This window comes from Salvelinus fontinalis, chromosome 30 (genome assembly GCF_029448725.1).
Source record: "Salvelinus fontinalis isolate EN_2023a chromosome 30, ASM2944872v1, whole genome shotgun sequence".
Classification (NCBI taxonomy): domain Eukaryota; kingdom Metazoa; phylum Chordata; class Actinopteri; order Salmoniformes; family Salmonidae; genus Salvelinus; species Salvelinus fontinalis.
In genome coordinates, this window is record NC_074694.1 from 8,948,384 (window position 1) to 8,973,879 (window position 25,496).

The following is a 25,496-nucleotide window of genomic DNA, read 5'->3' on the forward strand; positions in this document are numbered from 1 at the left end:
ACAGCTAAAAACCCCCCACCTAGAAGGCCTACAGCTAAAAACCCCCCACCTAGAAGGCCTACAGCTAAAAACCCCCCACCTAGAAGGCCTACAGCTAAAAACCCCCCACCTAGAAGGCCTACAGCTAAAAACCCCCCACCTAGAAGGCCTACAGCTAAAAACCCCCCACCTAGAAGGCCTACAGCTAAAAACCCCCCACCTAGAAGGCCTACAGCTAAAAACCCCCCACCTAGAAGGCCTACAGCTAAAACCCCCCCACCTAGAAGGCCTACAGCTAAAAACCCCCCACCTAGAAGGCCTACAGCTAAAAACCCCCCACCTAGAAGGCCTACAGCTAAAAACCCCCCACCTAGAAGGCCTACAGCTAAAAACCCCCCACCTAGAAGGCCTACAGCTAAAAACCCCCCACCTAGAAGGCCTACAGCTAAAAACCCCCCACCTAGAAGGCCTACAGCTAAAAACCCCCCACCTAGAAGGCCTACAGCTAAAAACCCCCCACCTAGAAGGCCTACAGCTAAAAACCCCCCACCTAGAAGGCCTACAGCTAAAAACCCCCCACCTAGAAGGCCTACAGCTAAAAACCCCCCACCTAGAAGGCCTACAGCTAAAAACCCCCCACCTAGAAGGCCTACAGCTAAAAACCCCCCACCTAGAAGGCCTACAGCTAAAAACCCCCCACCTAGAAGGCCTACAGCTAAAAACCCCCCACCTAGAAGGCCTACAGCTAAAAACCCCCCACCTAGAAGGCCTACAGCTAAAAACCCCCCACCTAGAAGGCCTACAGCTAAAAACCCCCCACCTAGAAGGCCTACAGCTAAAAACCCCCCACCTAGAAGGCCTACAGCTAAAAACCCCCCACCTAGAAGGCCTACAGCTAAAAACCCCCCACCTAGAAGGCCTACAGCTAAAAACCCCCCACCTAGAAGGCCTACAGCTAAAAACCCCCCACCTAGAAGGCCTACAGCTAAAAACCCCCCACCTAGAAGGCCTACAGCTAAAAACCCCCCACCTAGAAGGCCTACAGCTAAAAACCCCCCACCTAGAAGGCCTACAGCTAAAAACCCCCCACCTAGAAGGCCTACAGCTAAAAACCCCCCACCTAGAAGGCCTACAGCTAAAAACCCCCCACCTAGAAGGCCTACAGCTAAAAACCCCCCACCTAGAAGGCCTACAGCTAAAAACCCCCCACCTAGAAGGCCTACAGCTAAAAACCCCCCACCTAGAAGGCCTACAGCTAAAAACCCCCCACCTAGAAGGCCTACAGCTAAAAACCCCCCACCTAGAAGGCCTACAGCTAAAAACCCCCCACCTAGAAGGCCTACAGCTAAAAACCCCCCACCTAGAAGGCCTACAGCTAAAAACCCCCCACCTAGAAGGCCTACAGCTAAAAACCCCCCACCTAGAAGGCCTACAGCTAAAAACCCCCCACCTAGAAGGCCTACAGCTAAAAACCCCCCACCTAGAAGGCCTACAGCTAAAAACCCCCCACCTAGAAGGCCTACAGCTAAAAACCCCCCACCTAGAAGGCCTACAGCTAAAAACCCCCCACCTAGAAGGCCTACAGCTAAAAACCCCCCACCTAGAAGGCCTACAGCTAAAAACCCCCCACCTAGAAGGCCTACAGCTAAAAACCCCCCACCTAGAAGGCCTACAGCTAAAAACCCCCCACCTAGAAGGCCTACAGCTAAAAACCCCCCACCTAGAAGGCCTACAGCTAAAAACCCCCCACCTAGAAGGCCTACAGCTAAAAACCCCCCACCTAGAAGGCCTACAGCTAAAAACCCCCCACCTAGAAGGCCTACAGCTAAAAACCCCCCACCTAGAAGGCCTACAGCTAAAAACCCCCCACCTAGAAGGCCTACAGCTAAAAACCCCCCACCTAGAAGGCCTACAGCTAAAAACCCCCCACCTAGAAGGCCTACAGCTAAAAACCCCCCACCTAGAAGGCCTACAGCTAAAAACCCCCCACCTAGAAGGCCTACAGCTAAAAACCCCCCACCTAGAAGGCCTACAGCTAAAAACCCCCCACCTAGAAGGCCTACAGCTAAAAACCCCCCACCTAGAAGGCCTACAGCTAAAAACCCCCCACCTAGAAGGCCTACAGCTAAAAACCCCCCACCTAGAAGGCCTACAGCTAAAAACCCCCCACCTAGAAGGCCTACAGCTAAAAACCCCCCACCTAGAAGGCCTACAGCTAAAAACCCCCCACCTAGAAGGCCTACAGCTAAAACCCCCCCACCTAGAAGGCCTACAGCTAAAAACCCCCCACCTAGAAGGCCTACAGCTAAAAACCCCCCACCTAGAAGGCCTACAGCTAAAAACCCCCCACCTAGAAGGCCTACAGCTAAAAACCCCCCACCTAGAAGGCCTACAGCTAAAAACCCCCCACCTAGAAGGCCTACAGCTAAAAACCCCCCACCTAGAAGGCCTACAGCTAAAAACCCCCCACCTAGAAGGCCTACAGCTAAAAACCCCCCACCTAGAAGGCCTACAGCTAAAAACCCCCCACCTAGAAGGCCTACAGCTAAAAACCCCCCACCTAGAAGGCCTACAGCTAAAAACCCCCCACCTAGAAGGCCTACAGCTAAAAACCCCCCACCTAGAAGGCCTACAGCTAAAAACCCCCCACCTAGAAGGCCTACAGCTAAAAACCCCCCACCTAGAAGGCCTACAGCTAAAAACCCCCCACCTAGAAGGCCTACAGCTAAAAACCCCCCACCTAGAAGGCCTACAGCTAAAAACCCCCCACCTAGAAGGCCTACAGCTAAAAACCCCCCACCTAGAAGGCCTACAGCTAAAAACCCCCCACCTAGAAGGCCTACAGCTAAAAACCCCCCACCTAGAAGGCCTACAGCTAAAAACCCCCCACCTAGAAGGCCTACAGCTAAAAACCCCCCACCTAGAAGGCCTACAGCTAAAACCCCCCCACCTAGAAGGCCTACAGCTAAAAACCCCCCACCTAGAAGGCCTACAGCTAAAAACCCCCCACCTAGAAGGCCTACAGCTAAAAACCCCCCACCTAGAAGGCCTACAGCTAAAAACCCCCCACCTAGAAGGCCTACAGCTAAAAACCCCCCACCTAGAAGGCCTACAGCTAAAAACCCCCCACCTAGAAGGCCTACAGCTAAAAACCCCCCACCTAGAAGGCCTACAGCTAAAAACCCCCCACCTAGAAGGCCTACAGCTAAAAACCCCCCACCTAGAAGGCCTACAGCTAAAAACCCCCCACCTAGAAGGCCTACAGCTAAAAACCCCCCACCTAGAAGGCCTACAGCTAAAAACCCCCCACCTAGAAGGCCTACAGCTAAAAACCCCCCACCTAGAAGGCCTACAGCTAAAAACCCCCCACCTAGAAGGCCTACAGCTAAAAACCCCCCACCTAGAAGGCCTACAGCTAAAAACCCCCCACCTAGAAGGCCTACAGCTAAAACCCCCCCACCTAGAAGGCCTACAGCTAAAAACCCCCCACCTAGAAGGCCTACAGCTAAAAACCCCCCACCTAGAAGGCCTACAGCTAAAAACCCCCCACCTAGAAGGCCTACAGCTAAAAACCCCCCACCTAGAAGGCCTACAGCTAAAAACCCCCCACCTAGAAGGCCTACAGCTAAAAACCCCCCACCTAGAAGGCCTACAGCTAAAAACCCCCCACCTAGAAGGCCTACAGCTAAAAACCCCCCACCTAGAAGGCCTACAGCTAAAAACCCCCCACCTAGAAGGCCTACAGCTAAAAACCCCCCACCTAGAAGGCCTACAGCTAAAAACCCCCCACCTAGAAGGCCTACAGCTAAAAACCCCCCACCTAGAAGGCCTACAGCTAAAAACCCCCCACCTAGAAGGCCTACAGCTAAAACCCCCCCACCTAGAAGGCCTACAGCTAAAAACCCCCCACCTAGAAGGCCTACAGCTAAAAACCCCCCACCTAGAAGGCCTACAGCTAAAAACCCCCCACCTAGAAGGCCTACAGCTAAAAACCCCCCACCTAGAAGGCCTACAGCTAAAAACCCCCCACCTAGAAGGCCTACAGCTAAAAACCCCCCACCTAGAAGGCCTACAGCTAAAAACCCCCCACCTAGAAGGCCTACAGCTAAAAACCCCCCACCTAGAAGGCCTACAGCTAAAAACCCCCCACCTAGAAGGCCTACAGCTAAAAACCCCCCACCTAGAAGGCCTACAGCTAAAAACCCCCCACCTAGAAGGCCTACAGCTAAAAACCCCCCACCTAGAAGGCCTACAGCTAAAAACCCCCCACCTAGAAGGCCTACAGCTAAAAACCCCCCACCTAGAAGGCCTACAGCTAAAAACCCCCCACCTAGAAGGCCTACAGCTAAAAACCCCCCACCTAGAAGGCCTACAGCTAAAAACCCCCCACCTAGAAGGCCTACAGCTAAAAACCCCCCACCTAGAAGGCCTACAGCTAAAAACCCCCCACCTAGAAGGCCTACAGCTAAAAACCCCCCACCTAGAAGGCCTACAGCTAAAAACCCCCCACCTAGAAGGCCTACAGCTAAAAACCCCCCACCTAGAAGGCCTACAGCTAAAAACCCCCCACCTAGAAGGCCTACAGCTAAAAACCCCCCACCTAGAAGGCCTACAGCTAAAAAAAACCCACCTAGAAGGCCTACAGCTAAAAAACCCCCACCTAGAAGGCCTACAGCTAAAAAACCCCCACCTAGAAGGCCTACAGCTAAAAACCCCCCACCTAGAAGGCCTACAGCTAAAAACCCCCCACCTAGAAGGCCTACAGCTAAAAACCCCCCACCTAGAAGGCCTACAGCTAAAAACCCCCCACCTAGAAGGCCTACAGCTAAAAACCCCCCACCTAGAAGGCCTACAGCTAAAAACCCCCCACCTAGAAGGCCTACAGCTAAAAACCCCCCACCTAGAAGGCCTACAGCTAAAAACCCCCCACCTAGAAGGCCTACAGCTAAAAACCCCCCACCTAGAAGGCCTACAGCTAAAAACCCCCCACCTAGAAGGCCTACAGCTAAAAACCCCCCACCTAGAAGGCCTACAGCTAAAAACCCCCCACCTAGAAGGCCTACAGCTAAAAACCCCCCACCTAGAAGGCCTACAGCTAAAAACCCCCCACCTAGAAGGCCTACAGCTAAAAAAAACCCACCTAGAAGGCCTACAGCTAAAAACCCCCCACCTAGAAGGCCTACAGCTAAAAACCCCCCACCTAGAAGGCCTACAGCTAAAAACCCCCCACCTAGAAGGCCTACAGCTAAAAACCCCCCACCTAGAAGGCCTACAGCTAAAAACCCCCCACCTAGAAGGCCTACAGCTAAAAACCCCCCACCTAGAAGGCCTACAGCTAGCGCCCCCCCCCCCCCCCCCCCCCCGCCCGGAAGGCCTACAAATCAAATGTCACATACACATGGTTAGCAGATGTTAATATGAGTGCAGCGAAGTGCTTGTGCTTCCGACAGTGCAGTAATATCTAACAATTCCCCAACTACTTAATACACACATCTAAAGGGGTGAATGAGAATATGTACATATAAATATATGGCCGAGCGGCATAGGCAATGTGCAATAGACGGTACAAAATACAGTATAAACATGAGTAATGTAAGATATGCAGACATTAACGTGACTAGTGATCCAGTTGTTAAAGTGGCCAGTGATTGGGTCTCCATGTAGGCAGCAGCCCCTCTAAATTAGTGATGGCTGTTTAGCGGTCTGATGGCCTTGAGATAGAAGCTGTTCAGAGGGGTAGAAGTGGGCTAACTTTCCAGTGCCTAACTATACAACCTTATGAATCATACTTTGTTTACACTGTGCTGTAGGTGTCTGGATTCCTGCATAGTATCAATAGAAGTAAACCAAGCACGTTGGAAATAGTTGTCGACAGCTGGTCTGATTTTAAGGTTATTTTTTTGCAGACCAGATACAAAGGTAAGATTCATGGTGTCACATAAGGTACACGAGTTTGGCATATGTCACATTTTGTAATCGTTTAGATTCTGTCATGTCAAGTTTGTCATATCACTTCAATAAAAAGCCCTTTATGAATACATTTAGTCTTCATTATTAGAACAAACGGGACAGAGTTCATGAAAAAAATATATCTTTCTTCTGCATGGATGAAGAGAACTTGAAAATAATGGTGACTGAAGAAAATGCAGTTGCCTGGAGCACATCATTTCCTCATGGGGGGAAAGAGTAACTAACTTGTCAATGCATTTCATTTAGGCAGTGCAGTTATTTAATTGCCTGGGTCTGAAACGGCACCCTATTTCCTGCACAGTGCACTACGTTTTACCAGAGCTCCATGGGCCCTGGTCAAAGTACTGTACTGTATAGTGAATGGGGTGCCATTTCAGATGCAGGCCTAGTTTGTGCTGGGTAAGAAGAAACTAAAGCTTCTCCTACAGGGTTTGATATGAGCCCATATTAAAAGAAGTGTCCTTGTCTAGAGAGGTCAATATGACAAGTTTTGCCTTGCTGCAAGTGGTTAGAGCGTTGGGCCAGTAAACAGAAGATTGCTGGATCGAATCCCCGAGCTGACAAGGTAGAAATCTGTCATTCAACATACTTAGAATGTTACTTGGTAATATGGTGCTGCTAGTGATAGACAACGAGAGTCAAATCTGCATTAAAACTGGTTTCAATTATTCTGCAGTGATTTGTCGTCTGCCATCGGGGGCAGTTTAGGTTTCTTGTGTTTTTCAGTCCTTTGCAGATAGTCGTTGCTGGAGAACTGTTGCTCTAGCCGTACACCTGCAGTCCTCCTCACATCCATTGATGTAGGATGCGATACTGTCTGTGTAGTCATGTATGTTGGCATTGTTGTCTTTGAATATGTTCCGATCCGTGGTGTCTAGGTCCTTTAACTCCCCAATGACCTTGTCAGTCCATTTCCACACCGTTTATTTGACAGGCTTGGCGGTTTTTAGTTTCTGTCTGTATGCAGGGATGATGTGTAGTATTACATGGTCATTGTTGTATGCCCCTTTAATAGTGCTGTCACAATGGTCTGAGTTCCCAAGGGGACAGCGTGGTATGCCCCTTTTAATAGTGCTGTAAACATGGTCTGAGTTCCCAAGGGGACAGCGTGGTATGCCCCTTTTAATAGTGCTGTAAACATGGTCTGAGTTCTGCAAGGGACAGCGTGGTATGCCCCTTTTAATAGTGCTGTAAACATGGTCTGAGTTCTGCAAGGGACAGCGTGGTATGCCCCTTTAATAGTGCTGTAAACATGGTCTGAGTTCCCAAGGGGACAGCGTGGTATGCCCCTTTAATAGTGCTGTAAACATGGTCTGAGTTCCCAAGGGGACAGAGTGGTATGCCCCTTTAATAGTGCTGTAAACATGGTCTGAGTTCTGCAAGGGACAGCGTGGTATGCCCCTTTAATAGTGCTGTAAACATGGTCTGAGTTCCCAAGGGGACAGCGTGGTATGCCCCTTGTTCAACATTTTAACCAGTTGTTTTTATCTTGGAAGTTCCTGTTGAAGGTTGATGTGGTTAAAATCCCCCATGATGGACAAAACAGAATCTGGGTATTTCCTTTCCACCTCTGTGATCTGATCAGCCAATAGCTGTTGCTCTGTGTGTGCACAGCTGTGATCTGATCAGCCAATAGCTGTTAAGTTGTGTGTGCACAAGCGCTCGGCGAGATGTAGACTCCAAACAGAATTACTTGAGGCAATTACCTTACCTTGCGAGGATAACAGCACTAAGCCTTATTCTAAAATGTTTTAAGTGATTTGAGAACATATTGGGAGGAATCTTAGACCATTCCTCCATACAGAATCTTTCCAGATCTTTGATAGCTTTTGCCTGTGCTCTTCAATTCTAACCACAGAGTTTCAATGGGGTTCAAGTCTGGAGACTGAGATGTCCATTGCAAAATGTTGATTTTGGGGTCAATTAGTCCTTTATGGATTTTGTTGTGTGCTTCACGTTATTGTCCAGATGGAGGATTCACTTGCTGCCAAGTTTCAGCTTCCTGTCAGAGGAAACCAGGTTTTTGGCTGCTAAATAGAGCTCTTTGGCTGCTAAATAGAGCTCTTTGGCTGCTAAATAGAGCTCTTTGGCTGCTAAATAGAGCTCTTTGGCTGCTAAATAGAGCTCTTTGGCTGCTAAATAGAGCTCTTTGGCTGCTAAATAGAGCTCTTTGGCCATTAAATAGAGCTCTTTGGCCATTAAATAGAGCTCTTTGGCCGCTAAATAGAGCTCTTTGGCTGCTAAATAGAGCTCTTTGGCCATTAAATAGCTCTTTGGCCATTAAAAATAGCTCTTTGGCCATTAAAAAGAGCTCTTTGGCTGCTAAATAGAGCTCTTTGGCTGCTAAATAGAGCTCTTTGGCTGCTAAATAGAGCTCTTTGGCCATTAAAAAGAGCTCTGGCCACAAACACCAGTGGTGGGTTTCGCATCAAAAGAAGGATGCATAGGCAGAAAAGAACCCCATACCTACTGTAAAATATGATGGTGGATCTTTGATGCTATTGGGTTATTTTGCTTCCACTGGTCCTGGGGCCCTTGTTAAAGGCCCAGTGCAGTCAAAATGTGTTTTTCCTGTGTTAACTATATATTTACACACCAAGGTTGGAATAGTATTGTGAATGTGTGAACATGATAATGCCCTTTTAGCATAAGAGCTGTTTGATAAGACCACCTGAAAAGTAAGGGTGTTTTGGTGGGATGGTGACATCACCATGCAGTAAATTAGTTAATAGACCGACAGGAAAGTTCCAAACCACTCTGCCAGTAACAGCTAATCTTCCGTTTTCCCCTCCCAACTCAGACCACTCCGCCATTCCTAACAAAATTCTTGCTTGACAAATTGTGCTAAGAATCTATTTTGTTTCTATTTTACCATTTTAATTGAAAACCATCACTGTAAAGTACTTAATTGTTACCCAGAAATGACTTTGACACTGAGATAAAAACATCTGCGTTGGATGACAATGCTAGAATTCAATCACAGGTTAAACCAATGATTGAATTCTAACAGTGAGGAGGCAACAGCAACTCTTGGCTTTCCTTGTCTTAGAGTGAGGCTTTATATTAGAGTGAGGGATAAACAGGTGCCAAATACTTACAATACCGGTCAAAGAGCAATAAACTGAAGCAATGAGCTCGTTCATAAGAAAGCATGCCAACCTTATTACCCGCCTCTGTCAGCAACACAGTCTCACATTCAATTCGCGCATATATGTACAAAATGTATTTCAGCAGATTTCGTGCGTTTTTGTGCATTTTTGGGGTGGTTCAATTCGTTTGAAAATACACGAATTTCTGTGCTACTTAATTCGTGGGAAAAGACACGAATTTAACCAGTAGGCGACACACAAGCCGTTGCAACAACCATGTAGACGCGATAATTTGTATTTAATTTTTGTTCTTCTTAATGGCTAATTCAACGTCATGAATATACAGAAATGTTGTCTTTGTTTAACCATGTTTTAAAATGTGTCGTTGTATGCCTATATGTACTGTTTTAGACTTGCTGAACAGAATTTGAGAAAAGACGCACATTTAAGTGCGACTTAATTCGTGGGAAATGTTGTGTTACTAATGCCAATGCTGTTTTCTGTGCTTGATTTCGCTTAATACTTTGGATACTGGTGCACTTGTAATCAGAACGCCTTTTTGTCATGTAGGCAACCATACACGATTTTCTTCATAACCCATTTCATATTTCGTGGAGCCTAAATTACACAATTTTCTTCATAATGCATGTATTACATGTTAATGTAAAATAATGAATTATGTTGGCTTACACTTATGGCCTTTCCAAGGCCTTTCCATACCTTAAGGGAACATTTTAGCACTCGCCATATGGTTAGTGAGAAACGCCACATTGCAAATGTAAGGTCCCTTACTAGACGTCCTGCAACGTTTCTAAAATTCGTGGACGGCGTCGGGCCGTGCGCGGGGGAGAGATCTTTCAGGAAGTCATCAAACTAAATCTCTCGGACGTTCGGTTTCCGTTTTATAAAAATAACAAATTTTGGTCATTTTTCCGCAGTCTCGGAAATTCCCACCAGAGGGAAAATAAATAATATTGCAAATGCACAAGCACATTGCAAATGCATGTGGCCTTTTCTCCTAAACGGAAAATATTTCGAAGACGTAATGGACAGTTGGCCCCGAACAAGATGGCGTCGAGGCCTCAACGCTTTTTGAGTTATGGCCATTTTTCTGGGATTAAAGGTCAAAAATGCAAAGTAGGGTGCTAATTTGACCGCTTCACGTCAAAGTACATAAGCATACGGTGTCAGGAAAAAAAGAACCAGCCATTTATCTATCGTAATTTAAGAGAAATCGTACATTGACAAATTGGTCATGTTCACAAAAAGGAGTTAAAAAAAAAAAAAAAGTTACAGATCCAGTTGCAGTGTGTTCAGACGAACATTTTTTAAGTGGGTCTCGAAGCTCTGCCAGAATTTTGTGATTTTATGTGATTTTATGAAATAACACACACTCATTTAACCCTCTGTAAATAAGTCAGTTCTTAACATAAAGACTTAAAACTCAATATTATATAAGAGCCTACCCCAAGGAGGATATGTGTTCACTTTCAGCTTCCTATGTCAACCGGAAGTACCTTCAAATGGTGCCACAGGGTCAGTTTCAAAGGGTTAAAAAGGTCAGCTCTGCCTCCCGGGTGGCGCAGTGGTCTAGGGCACTGCATCGCAGTGCTAGCTGCGCCACCAGAGTCTCTGGGTTCGCGCCCAGACTCTGCCGCAGCCGGCTGCGACCGGGAGGTCCGTTGGCCTAGCGTCGTCCGGGTTAGGGAGGGTTTGGCCGGTAGGGATATCCTTGTCTCATCGCGCTCCAGCGACTCCTGTGGCGGGCCGGGGGCAGTGCGCGCTAGCCAAGGGGGCCATGTGCACGGTGTTTCCTCCGACACATTGGTGCGGCTGGCTTCCGGGTTGGAGGCGCGCTGTGTTAAGAAGCAGTGCGGCTTGGTTGGGTTGTGCTTCGGAGGACGCGTGGCTTTTGACCTTCGTCTCTCCTGAGCCCATACGGGAGTTGTAGCGACGAGACAAGATAGTAATTACTAGCGATTGGATACCACGAAGAAAAGGGGATAAAAGGATGGAGTGAAAAAGTACGGTGCTTAAAGACACACAAAGCCTGCAATGGCATTGCCATTATCTCCAGGCCGTGCCGAGTTCAACGAGATGCCCCGCTTGACCGTAGCTAGCTCGGTCTGAGTGCAGCGACAGGGACAAGAAGAAGGACCCAAATGACCCTTTGACCTCAATTTCATATTTTTTTGCTTTTGGGAGACAGAGAGAGAACCGTTAAGGTTAGAAGCACAATTTGACCTCAGGAACGTTCCTAAGGTCTCTGTGCAAGCCTAACCTTGACCGTGTGGCATTAACCCTTAATAGTTAAAAGGTGTTTACATCAAACAGTTTACAATGACATGTCTCCCCATAGGAATACATTGCCTGCTCCCCTAAATTCAACCTGAAGCCTATGTGGGTTAATAATGCCTTATGAACCTGTCTTCGATGACAATCCATCAGGCCACTATGAGGTCTACCTGTGTCGATTCTAAGCTTCCTGGAGCAACCGGAAGTGGTTAAATCACCCTAAAAGTGTTTGCCATACCCAACCAGCAGTTTGTGATATATAGTGCATTCAACCCTGTGTAAATCAGTCAGTTCTTAACGTATAGACTTAAAACTCAGGATTCTGTAAAACCCACTCCAATGAGGATATGTTTACTTTCAGCTTCCTGTGCCAACCGGAAGTGCCATAATTGGTGTCAAAAGGGCTGTTTCGAAGGGTTAAAAAAGTCAAATCTTTCCAAAACTTAATATATGTGAATAGGCAACCCTCATGAACTGTAAATCAGTCATTCATCCCATCAGATTTCAAGGAAAAATTTACACACCCACACAGAAAGGATGGAGTGACACACTGAGGGGCTTAGAGGCAGACAGTGCCTGCAATAGTTACTTTTGTTTGAACTTTTAAAGAACCGTCAGACCTAGAGTTCTGAAACTTTAGAAACCTGTTCTAGAGCTCAGGTCGATTAAGCACGGTGAGTTATGTGGCTCTAGAAGGTTCTCGGACCGATAAAAAGCCTCGGTGCATTTGCATTGACTTCAATTCATTTTGAGCATTACAAAATGGTGACATTTAGAAAAGTCCCAGAGTTGCAAGACTAGGTGCATTGAAACCGGCTCGGCCCATAGAGACGGACCCCGACATTTCTGTCCGATAGCTCATTCAAGGACCCCGTAGCAAGGCATGGAAAAAAGTGGAATTTCAGCACCAATTAAGGTTTTGCTCGGGCACCGAATGACCTATCGAGCCGAAACTTGGGATTCGAGGTCGCCTCACATAGGGCTAAACATAATGTGAAAACTGGACCCGCAGCTAGAACATAACTACGTATTATTTGTTTTATTATGGTTTAAATGGAAGGCGCTGTGAATTTTGGGCCTGCTCTGAAATATGTGATAGTTGGCTTCTAAACGAGTTGGAAAAAGTGAGTTTGGAGTCAGATGGTATCAGTTTGGTGTCTGAAAATATCTAATTGGCTGATGGACACTGACTTGCTAGTTGACTTTTGTGCATTTGCAATATGTTTCAACAGTGAAAAACCACCAAAATAGCATTCTGAAATCACCACTAAAAATGACATCACCATAGCCGTGCCGAGTTCAACGAGATGCCCCGCTTGACCGTAGCTTGCTCGGTCTGAGCGCAGCGACAGTGACAAGAAGATGACCCTTGACCTACATTTCAAGTCTTTTGCTTTTGGGAGACAGAGAGAGAACTGTTAAGGTTTAGAAGCACAATTTGACCTCAGGAACGTTCCTAAGGTCTCTGTGCAAGCCTAACCTTGACCGTGTGGCATTAACCCTTAACAGTTAAAAGAAGGTGTTTACATCAAACAGTTTACAATGACATCTCACCCCATAGGAACACATTGCCTGCACCCCTAAATTCAACCTGAAGCCTATGTGGGTTATGAATGTCTTATGAACCTGTCTTCAATAACAATCCATCAAGCCACTATGAGGTCTACCTGTGTTGATTCTAAGCTTCCTGGAGCAACCGGAAGTGATAAAATCACCCTAAAAGTGTTTTGCCATACCCAACCAGCAGTTTGTGATATATAGTGCATTCAACCCTGTGTAAATCAGTCAGTTCTTAACGTATAGACTTAAAACTCAGGATTCTGTAAAAGCATACCCCGATCAGGATATGTATTTACTTATAGCTTCCTGTGCCTTAAAATGGGGTCATAGGTGCTGTTTCGAAGATTTAAAAAAGTCAGATCTTTCCAAAACTTTAAATGTGTGAATCGGTCAACCCTCATGAACTGTAAATCAGTAATTTCGCTAAACAGATGTCAAAGACGAGCTCTCTCTCTCGCACGCACGCACGCACGCACGCACACACACACACACACACAGCAAGGATGGAGTAAAAAAAGTATGGTGCTTAAAGACACACAGAGCCTTAAATGCTTTTAGGGGGGATCCAGACTTCCATACCCGCTCTGGGAGCGCTATACTACCGCCCCAAATCAATGGGTGCTGGCCTGAGTGATTTATGGAGGTTTTCAAAAAATATTCTGTTTTTTCTTCTGGAAAATATTTTATGTTTTTTCTTCTCAAGTCAATGGCCTGAGTGATTTATGGAGGTTTTCAAAAAATATTCTAAGTCCAAACTTTTCATGCACCTGGTATTTTTTTGGGGTTACCAGGCGTCATTTTTCCAAACGGTCGAAATTGCTTTTAGGGAGCATCCAGAGTGTCACATGACCGGATGAGGTAACTATTCTTGTTCTTCTTGTAACTTTCCGGTAGGCTAGAAGCTTTCCGGTGTTTTGCTGCTCGACACAGGTCGACGCAGGTATTGCACTTGATTTATCGTTATCGTAACCGTAGGTGCAGCCAAGTGGAAATACGAAAGCTTTCTAGCTATTTCGCACTGACGGTAATTTGAACACAAGAACGTTTCTAGTGAAAAGGTGCTTACACTCAGAGCCATGTATTTACACTCAGCCACCCTAGCCTTATTACGGGTTAACGTTTTGGTAATTTTGGTTGGCCAACAAAATGTAAGACTACAATGACTGCATACGTTTCCCCAAATGTTATACGAAAAAAAAATGTTTTGTTATTGATGGACAATGGCAAGGCTGCCATTGTATTTTCAGTTACATTCTGTTCAATAAAAATGGTTTACACGTTTATTTTTTAAGAAATACATGGAACTACAACCGAATAAAACACCATTAACCATCATGCATTGCTTACATTCATTCTATACTGAAAAGTCTGTTCAGAAAATTCGAAAACAGTACATATATGCATAAAACCACAATGTTTTAATAGGGATTAAATAAAGACAATATATATATTACTTCTTATGGTTAAATGGTTAAAAAATTACAAAATATCTATATATTCATAACGTAAAATAAATAAATACAGGCGATCGCGTCTATGGTTGTTGCAACGGCTTGTGTGTCGCCTACTGGTTAAATTCGTGTCTTTTCGCACGAATTAAGTAGCACATAAATTCGTGTATTTTCAAACGAATTGAACCACCCCAAAAATGCACAAAAACGCACGAAATCTGCTGAAATACATTTTGTACATATATGCGCGAATTGAATGTGAGGCTGGGCTGCTGTCAGACAAACAAAATGACAGGTGCTTAAATAGAAAATATCCATGAGAATCAGTTTCACATCAGGATACTCAGTTAACATTAAACTGCGCAAATTTTAATCCACACACATTATCCTTAGCACACATTCAATCAAAGTGCTAATCCATGTTTTGAGCATTATAAACTGGGTGGTTCGAGCCCAGAATGCTGATGGTATACTACGGGTATGACAAACCATTTAAGTTAGTAGCTAGTTTATAATAGCAATAAGGCACCTCGGGGCTTCCAGTAGAGCGCAGAACTGATCAGTCGCATCTTTTTAGCTCCGCTACAAATGAGAAATAAATCCTGAAATAAGTTCACCCTTAAGCTTAATGTACCAGGAAAGGCAGTAATAGTTTATGAGCTTCCAAAACCCACAATGCCGACAAAGAAGAGTCAGAACAAAAAGCCAGACTTAACGAGTGAAAGTTTAGAGTCTGAGGACGAAGGGGCCGTGCAAGCTTCATGTGCTAGTGGTGGAAGCAAGACTGAGGCGATAAACATGTGCAGTGCCGTTAGCTCCGAAGATAGCCTCAAGGCCATCAAAGACATTAATGATATCAAATTCGAAAATATACTGTCTGCTGTGGACAACGTTAAAAACGAAGTCAAAGAATGTGCTGGGCAAATCTCTCAGGCTGAGGTACGCATCTCTTGAACTGAAGACAACATTATAGCCCTGCAGGCAACGATCACCGCTCTTGAGGAAAAAGTTGAATCGCTTACCTCTAAACTAGTTGATTTGGAGGGCGGCCGGCAGGAGATTGAACTTGAGACTAGTACATCTCCGCGAAGGTGCTGAGGGGAGCGATGCTTGCTCATTCCTAGAGAGGTGGCTTCCTGAGGCTCTGGAGATGGTGCCACTCCGCTCTCCTTTGATCATTGAGATAGCTCATCGGATTTCTGGCCCCACGATCCGACCCCAACGCACCCCGATGGCTCTGATAATGAAGTTCTTAAACTATAAAGATAAGATGCGTATGGTGAATGCAGCCAGGGCGAAAGGGAGAGTACTCTACAAGAATCGCCAAGTCATGTTCTTCCCAGATCTCTCCATAGAAGTCCAAAAGCAGCAGAAACTCTTCGACAGTGTCAAGCAGCGGCTACGGGCTAAGGCTATCCGGTATGGAATCATCTTTCCAGCAGGCCTAAGGGTCTCCCAGCTGGGGCGGTGCAGTTTCTTGAGAAGCTAGGCCGGCAGAGGTGTGGAAGCGGAGCAACGCTGAAGAAGAGGCAATAGCAACGTAAAGTTAAACTTTGACCAATTTCTTTTGACATTTTTCAAACTGTTGCTTTCGGTTTGATCTAAAGAGTTAATTAAATTTTGATCCAGTTCACCGTGTTATAATGTATCTAGTAACATAGTAGCACTGTCTATTGAACTATAATAACAGGGCCCGTTTAAAAGCAAGCCTTATTATAATTGAATGTACCATGAAACTTTTCTTTTATGCATTGGAACATCCTGGTGCGGGTTTGTTTTCTTTAGGCCAATATGAGGCTAGATCACGGTGGTCCCATATTCTGGCTCACTCCTGGTATTTAGTTAGTTTTTTTGTTAAATGGTGAACACAATATGGTGCAATGACAAGTGGAGAGGCAGAAGGTGTAGTGATCTTCTTCTGTTGGCACTCCAAAAGGTCCCAGATACATCACAAATGGTCCTTTTGTTCGATAATGTCCTTCTTTATATCCATAAAAACTAAGTTTAGCTGGCGCGCTTCAGTCAATTATCCATCCAGTTTCCCTCCATCAAAATGCATACAAAATTAATCTCAAACGTTATTAATAAACTTTTCCAAACAACTCAAACAACGTTTATAATCAAACCTTAGGTACCCTAATACGTAAATAAACGATCAAATTTAAGATGAAGAATCGTTATTGTCTTTACCGGAGAAAAATACCAAAGAACGCGCTCTCGTCCATGCGCATGGAAACACTACAGCCAAAATGGGAGCCACCTAGAAAAACAAAAATTTCTGGCAAATTTTTTCAAAAAACAGCCTGAAACTCTTTCTAAAGACTGTTGACATCTAGTGGAAGCCCTGGGAACTGCAATCTGGGAGGATTTCACCTTTGAAAAGCCATTGAAAACAGTGGTAGGCAGAATTTTTTTTTGGGGGGGGGGATGGTTTGTCCTCCAGGTTTCGCCTGCCATATCAGTTCTGTTATACTCACAGACATTATTTTAACAGTTTTAGAAACTTGAGAGTGTTTTCTATCCAAATCGTCCAATTATACCCATATCCTAGCTTCTGGGCCTGAGTAACAGGCAGTTTACTTTGGTTACGCTTTTCATCCGGACGTCAAAATACTGCCCCCTATCTCAAACAAGTTTTAAAGCGTCCTTTGTGTTTTTGTTTATGGTGGGAACGGAGGACTGTTGGTATATTAGGCTGATCCAATGTGCTCTTATGGGGCAAAGTTTTAGTTCAAGTGTCTCTGTTAAATTCGATGACTCATAGTGTTAAGGTTAAATTTACATCCTGGAACTGTAGGGGATTAGATAAAAACACCAAAATAAAACAGGTAATAAGTAGATTAAAACAACTTCAGGCGAAGATCATATTTTTGCAAGAATCACATCTATTATCTGGCGACGTTCCTAAGATACGCAAGAGGTGGCCTGGGAAGATCGTTGCAGCCTCATGTAGCTCCCATGCAAGGGGAGTTATTATTCTTATCCCTAAGTCCATATCAGATATTGCAAACAATTTGTGATCCCACCGGCAGATATATTATTATATGGGGTACCTTGCTGTCTGAGCCGTTGGATTTAATTAATGTGTATGGTCCCAACAAAGATGACTCTAAATTCTTTAATGATTTGTTTTTAAATCTTTCCACACTTCCAGGTAATTATATTGTTGCAGGGGACTTCAATTTCACTTTAGATCCTGTTAACGATCGCACCTCGGGTTCGAACGACTCCCACACCCAATCTTGGAAAACCATACAGAATTTTATGAAGGATTTAAATTTAGAGATTTGGAGAGAAATGAAACCAGATGATGTGGAATACTCCTGTTAATCTAGCACTCACCAGACCTATTCCTGAATCTACATTTGTTTTTTTTTATCTCAGCAGCCTTACGCTCTAAAAATTTAAGATTGCTTTTATGATAGCATTGTCATCTCTGACCATGCTCCAGCATCTCTTAAATATTTCGATTCTAATTTAGTAGGTGACCAACCTAAATGGCTCTTCCAACCAAAATGGCTTCAAGATACAAGTTTTACAGAATACATTGGACAGCAAATTGACCTATACTTTTCAATTGATACAACACAGACGTCAGCTTGTACTATAATATCTTATGCTTCACTGAGTCGTGGCTGAATGACGACACTATCAACATAGAGCTGGCTGGTTATACGCTGTACGGGCAGGATCGAATAGAGGTGTCTGATAAGACATGGGGCGGCGGACAATGTATTTTTGTAAATAACAGCTGGTGCATTATATCTATGGAAGTCTCGAGCTATTGCTCGCCTGAGGAAAAGTTTCTCATGACAAGCTGTAGACCACACTACCTACCTAGAGAGTTTCTGTATTTTCCGTAGCTGTTTACATACCACCACAGACTGAGGCTGGCACTAAGACAGCATTGAATGAGCTGTATTCCACCATAAGCAAACAAGAAAACGCTCACCCAGAGGCGGCTCTCCTAGTAGCCGGGGACTTCAGTGCAGGGAAACTTAAATCCGTTTTACCAAATTTCTATCAGCATGTTAAAATGTGCAACCAGAGGGGGAAAAAAACTCTGGACCGCCTATACTTCACACACAGAGACACATAGAAAGCTCTCCATCGCTGACCTTAATTCTATCCTCCTGATTCCTGCTTCCAAGCAAAAATTAAAGCAGGAAGCACAAGTGACTAGATCAATAAAAAAGTGGTCAGATGAATCAGATGCTAAGCTACAGGACTGTTTTGCTAGCACAGACTGGAATATGTTCCCGGGATTCCTTCGATGGCATTGAGGAGTACAGCACATCAGTCATTGGCTTCATCAATAAGTGCATTGATGACGTCGTCCACACAGTGACCGTACGTACATACCCCAAGCAGAAGCCATGGATTACAGGCAACATCTGCACTGAGCTAAAGGCTAGAACTGCCGCTTTCAAGGAGCGGGACTCTAAACCGGAAGCTTATAAGAAATCCCGCTATGCCTTCCTACGAACTATCAAACAGGCAAAGCGTCAATACAGGACTAAAATCGAATCGTACTACACCGGCTGTGGCAGGGCTTGCAAACCATTACAGACTACAAAGTGAAGCACAGCCGAGAGCTGCCCAGTGACACGAGCCCACCAGACAAGCTAAACTACACTACCGTTCAAAGGTTTGTGGTCACTTAGAAATGTCCTTGTTTTTGAAAGAAAAGCAAAAAAAATTGTCCATTAAAATAACATCAAATTGATCAGAAATACAGTATAGACATTGTTAATGTTGTAAATGACTATTGCAGCTAGAAACGGCAGATTTATGGAATATCTACATAGGCGTACAGAGGCCCATTATCAGCAACCATCACTCCTGTTCAAATGGCACGTGTTAGCTAATCCAAGTTAATAATTTTAAAAGGCCAATTGATCATTAGAAAACCATTTTGCAATTATGTTAGCACAGCTGAAAACTATTGTCCTGATTAAGCAGCAATAAAACTGGCCTTTAGACTAGTTGAGAATCTGGAGCATCAGCATTTGTGGGTTCGATTACAGGCTCAAATGGCCAGAAACAAAAAACTTTCTCCTGAAACTCGTCAGTCTATTCTTGTTCTGAGAAATTGCCAAGAAACTGAAGAGCTCGTACAACGCTGTGTATTACTCCTTTCACAGAACAGCGCAAACTGGCTCTAACCAGAATAGAAAGAGTGGGAGGCCCCGGCGCACAACTGAGAACGAGGTGTCGTGGAAAATTGCAAGATGATGTTATAATGCTTGTATTACATTATAATATTAGTTACATTCGACAGAATAGAGTATTGTGTGTGTTCCACTGGGGATGGGCCTCTATGAGATATAGCACTGACAGAGGAGATTTACGATGTCTTTGGGTAATGAAGCCTAAAGAGCATTCCAGATAGTAAAGGTAATGTTTTTGTGCTATACCGTACCAGGGTGAGACGGGTTCCAGTTTGGAGTAGGAGGGGGCCAGACACTGGTCTTTACAATGAGAACTGTTGACACAGCAGTAACTGTCTGCTATGTTTTATAGATATCTTTCATACAAATCTTAACCTTTGTGAACTGTTCCTAAGATCTGTGGTTCGTCATGTAAGTTCAGTGGGGTGTATCTTGGCTATAAAAGATCTTTGTATTTTTCTGTAGTCACTCTGAATGGTTCATTATAGATAGTGAATTGTTGAAAGTCAGGCTAAAGCTTAACGCTTATTAAAGATGTAGTTTAAGTATAGCACAACAGGAAGAAGCATAGCACAATTACAGCAGCCATGAAGGTTTTAAATGATACCATTGAAGCCCTTGACAAAAAACAGCACTGTGTCTCACTTTTTATAGATCTCTCTAAGGCTTTTGATACAGTTGATCATGATATACTAAGGCAGAGATTGTTGAGTGTAGGTCTTTCAGGGCATGCAGTTGCATGGTTTGCTAACTATCTGTCTGATAGAACTCAGTGCACTCAATTTGATGGGCTTATGTCTGTTAAATTGTCTGTCCTTAATGGTGTGCCCCAAGGCTCTGCACTTGGTCCTCTCTTATTCACTATTTATATAAATGATTTAGACAAAAATGTCCAAAATGCACAACTTCATTTTTATGCTGATGATACTGTTATTTACTGTTGTCCCTCGTCTCTTACAAAAGCTTTCCAGAACTTGCAAACTGCTTTTTATACTGTTCAACATACCTTGTGTCAATTGAAGCTTATCCTCAATAGTGACAAAACTAAACTAATGGTGTTTTCTAATGCAAAAAATAGACCTCTGAACCTTTCACCTATTACTACCTGTCAGGGCAAGGAGATTGAGGTTGTAACCGCATATAAATATCTTGGAATTCTAATTGATGACAGCCTCTCTTTTAAATTGCATATTCAACTTACAAAAAATTGAGGCTGAAATTGGGATTTTATTTTAGGAATAAGGCCTGTTTTTCTTTTGAAGTCAGGAGGCTACAGTTATACCTTTACTAGACTATGGGGATATTTTATATATGAACGCTTCCGCTCAGTGTTTGAGATCAATTGACACTCTTTACCATGGCACTGAGATTTATTTTAAACTGCAAAACCCTTACGCACCACTGCACTTTGTATACCAGGGTTGGCTGGCCTTCTCTAGTCACTCATAGGACTTTATCCTGCTAACTGTTCCAAATGTCCGAACTGAATTTGGTAAAAGGGCTTTTATGTACTCTGTGCCATCGTCTTGGAACACCTTAAAATACTTTTAAACTGGAAGAACTTGTCCCGATTTTGTGTTTTTAAATCACTAATGAAGGATTTTGAGGCTGATTCCCTGACCTGTCAATGTTTTTAATTTGCTCTGTTTGATTTTGTTATACTCTTGTGAATTCAATGGTTTTTACTAGATTACTTGTTTTTCCATGTCTGTCTGTAATTTTTGTAATGACTTGCTGCCTATCTTGGCCAGGACGCTCTTGAAAAAGAGTTTTAAAATCTCAATGAGCCCTTCCTGGTTAAATAAATTAAATTAAATATAACTCTGACTTGTGTGTAGTTTAACTCTCCTCAATTGGTAAAGCAGAAAGATAACTCCACAGAGGACAAGTACGTTAGGGTCTAGTTTGAGAAAGACGCCTCACAAGAACTCAACTGGCAGCTTCATTAAATAGTACCCGCAAAACACCAGGCTCAACGTCAACACTGAAGAGGCGACTCCGGGATGTTGGCCTTCTAGGCAGAGTTGCAAAGAAACCCATCAGACTGGCCAATAAAAAGAAAAGATTACGATAAGCAAAAGAACACAGAAACTATGTAGAAGGCCAGCGTCACAGAGTCAAAGTGACAGAGCTGGAGGGGGATCTGCAGAGAAGAATGGGAGAAAAGCCCCGTTAATACTGGTGTGCCACGCTTGTCGAGTCATACGAGACTGTAGTGGCTGCTTCAAAGTACTGAGTAAAGGGTCTGAAAACTGAATAGCTATGCAAGTGTGATAGCAGTTTCATTTTTAATACATATGCAATAGTGTCTAAACCCGTTTCTGCTTTGTGTTGAATGCATGAGCCTTTATTAAACGTATGTTGTCCGTCATGTCCCTGTGAATCATTGGGTGTGACTGACTGACAGGGTTATATTTCTCAAAATTGTGCTATTTGTCACAAAACGTGTCCATCTAAGATTTGTTCATCTGGCAACAAGATGAAGTAAATAACCACATGTAGATGTAACAAACCATTTCTTTATTTAGTTCAACTGTTGCATAGAGTTTACAAACCATTTCTTTATTTAGTTCAACTGTTGCATAGAGTTTACAAACCATTTTAATACTACATTTTCAAAACAGAAGTTATTTTATTGGTGTGGGAATGCATAAAGTTAGAAAATTATTAGTTGGATTCTTGTTTATGATATTCAGAGGTTGACCAGCATTAGTAATACATAACACTAGTTATAGGGAAGACTAGACCAAGTCTTCTCTCCTTTAGGTCTTTACGGCTGGCAGACATTCTTGATCAACTGGCTCGCTCCCATCCAGGGGCGGCTCCACACCTCAAAGATGCACTGGTAGGTCTGAGGAAACAGGAAGCAACACGAGTTGGTATGATCACACCCCTTCAGCAGCATAACACCTGACAAAAGGTTTGTTGGACATTGCAGTCTACTGCCTGAGCTACAAATCACATTACATCATAAACAAATTTATTATTTGTAGAGTAGTCAGGCAAAATGTACCCACAATGAATCATGGTTTTGATGCTCTCAAACACTGCCAACAGACATTAATCTCTAGAAATGTCACCTGAAACTTCCCTTTGCAAACAAAGCAATTTGTAAAAAAAACAATACTGAACCAATAGTGAAATGGGTAACACGTTAAAAGTAGGATTTACTAACAGTTTATAAGTAGTTTATTGGTTACCAATGTGATCCCTGTTGGTAACAGGTTATAAACTAAAAATGGACCATTCTTAAGCTGTACATATAGGAAGCACTGAGCTGAAGTGCCAGTGTTAACACAAACAGATCTGGGACCAGACTAGCCTTGTGGTCCTTACCTCAGCTGGGGCCGGATGCACAGCGCAGTCCTTCACGCCTCCCTTCCTGCACAGGGTCCTGGCCATCTGCACTGTGAAGATGTACTTCATCCCAGCTACCACCTGTAAGCAGAGGATGGTCAGCATGTCAGACCACAGACATAGAGATCCCCCATCTTGAATGAGGAACCTGTTCTAGTGATTCTATTTCTATGGCTAGAACTGAACTACTAAAAAACAGTGCATATGACTGCATGGTTTAAAAATGAGTCTCCTGCATAATGTCAGGTGAGCATTGTTCACTGAGCCAGAGGGTACATAGGGCAAATGGGCATCTTATAATCACATGAGTCCTAGCGACAATAGGCTCCCATTGTCTCCACTCATCACCAACTATGTAAGGGATCAACGAGGGGCTATGCGTTCTATGGAAAACAATGACCGACGTGGAAGGCGACACTATAGCGGAGTGGAACTGACCTTGACCGGAGTTTATTTTCCAGAGAATGGATAGAACCCTGAGTTGATTATTCCTTTCACATCAAAGCTATAATTTACCACAACAAGTGTGTTCACCATCCAGCGAAGTAGCCAGCAAGTTGACTAGACGGCTACAGTAGTTGCCGTGGTAACCCAACAAACAGACTTTAGCTAACCATCAAACCTAGCTTGCTATTATGAAAACCAAATTCAACAAGACCAATACTGTTTTCAATTTTGCGTTCAAAAGTCGCTCAAAATAAAATTAAACTATAGCAATTTAATTTTATGGTTCAAACATACCCTGCGTTCTAGGGAATTATACAAACGGGTGGGTCTAATACTGGATAAACCGCATTCTAGACATTATTTATTCCACAAATTAGCACCAGCTAAAGGTAGGACGTTGACATTTAATCTGTTCCATCTGACTGCGCAATCCACTTTCTCCAATCCCCTTTCTCGTAAACCCAGCCAGGCAGTTTATAAACTTGATCCACTGTAAAAATCTCCCATTTCTTTTAGATCGGCATTTGATTTTCAACAGCTGAAATTTGTATAAACATTGCTGTCTGTCTCCAGCATCCGGAAGAGAGTTTCTCAGCCAGTCGAAATCATGAAGCAGCTGGTGTAAAGAGTGTTGCTTCTGTCCCTCTCCTCACCCCTACCTGGGCTCGAACCAGGGACCCTGTGCACACAACAACTGCCTCCCACAAAGCATCGTTACCTTTCGCTCCACAAAAACCACTTCAAGGTCTCAGAGCAATTAACGACACCGATTGAGTCACTATTAGCGCGCACCTCGCTAACCATTTCACACCGGTTACACTGGCATACTTTTTAATGGATATATAATAGAAACACAGGTCAAATTAAATGCAGCTAGTTCGCTGCCTTCACAGCTTCGATTTGAAGTGATTGTGTTAGCTAGTTCCTCTGAACAACAATGTCCTGACAAGAGAGCACATCACCTATGCCAGGTGAAATCGCACAGCACTATAGCTCATTATTATTTAAGTGTGTATCCAAATTCAATGTAAAGGCAAATCGTTTGCTCTTATTCTGTATTCATTGTTTGACGTGACTAATTTAGCCATAGTTGGCTAGCAAGCAAGCAGGGGATAAGAACGTTACCAACTAGTATTGCAATGGAACATTTTGAACGAAAGACCAGCCGGCTTGGGCAGCAACCTTAGACTTGTCGGGACTACATCTTGTGAAATAGTATGAATAATCAAAATAAGTTATGAAAATATGTCAATCAATATTTGAATATGTTAGTAACCCGTTGTATACAAGAGAACGTCCTCTAAGCCGGTGTTAAGGATATATTGGCACGGTTTCCCGGTCCTCGACTTCCTCTCGGGTCTAACACCTGTGCCAATATCCAAACACAGCTTTCTCGGGCAAAATGTAAAATTCCTGTCAGGTGTGATCTAGGCGTGAAGTTAGTTAGCTTGCTTCTTCCAGACACTAATGAGAGAACATCTGATCATTCCACTTGCACAGGTTGAGCTGGTTAGGCTGTTATCTGGAGCGTTGGTGACCAACTGTGCTGCTGGCAACAATTTAATTACGTTTTTGGCCGACGTTAACTGACACCGGTCAATTTCGACATATGATTTTACGAATTCACATCATTAGTTATTCTGCCTCTGGCACACATACGAGATTGTCCTGAAATCAGAGTAGATAGCCAGAGTGAATTTAGGTATTGAACAGCGGAATGAAAAACAAGAAAACTACGCTACACAACGAACGATCAACATTGACGTCATTCAACTAATGAAAGGGTCTATAAAAAGGGACTGACCTGTTCCTGAGCCTTGACAACTTTAGCCACCTGCCAAACATACATGTCGTTTGTTCTCTTGTTGTTTTCGGCCACCGCGAACTGCAGCGCGTCTCTGGTAGCGGGGTCGTTCATATCTGCGTCCACGACGCCCCCCGGTATCCCATCGGCGCTCGTCACGATGAATGCCACCGCGAGCAAAGGAACGACGATCTTCCAATTCATGAGCATTTTTCCCGTCTGATCTCGGTCTGTATTGCAACTCCGATCGTATCTAGTAACGTTACACCACAACAAATCCTCGCCTCCGACGACTTTTATATAAACGTGGTGACGTCACTTCTGCTTGATGAGGGGTGGGGCTTAATTATTAGTGGAATCAATATCAAATCAA

General features: G+C 44.1%; 1 protein-coding gene across 1 annotated transcript; it reads right to left on the reverse strand.

Moving 5' to 3' along the window:
• Nucleotides 1–22,056: 22,056 nt before the first annotated feature.
• LOC129828595 (cystatin-like) lies at nt 22,057–25,450 on the reverse strand. The gene is made up of 3 exons (XM_055889647.1): nt 25,124–25,450; nt 22,852–22,953; nt 22,057–22,366 (listed from the first exon to the last, which is right to left on the reverse strand). Exons 1-3 carry the CDS (start codon nt 25,331–25,333, stop codon nt 22,286–22,288), a joined length of 393 nt encoding a protein of 130 aa, XP_055745622.1. The 5' UTR covers nt 25,334–25,450; the 3' UTR covers nt 22,057–22,285.
• Between the last annotated feature and the right edge of the window lie 46 nt (nt 25,451–25,496).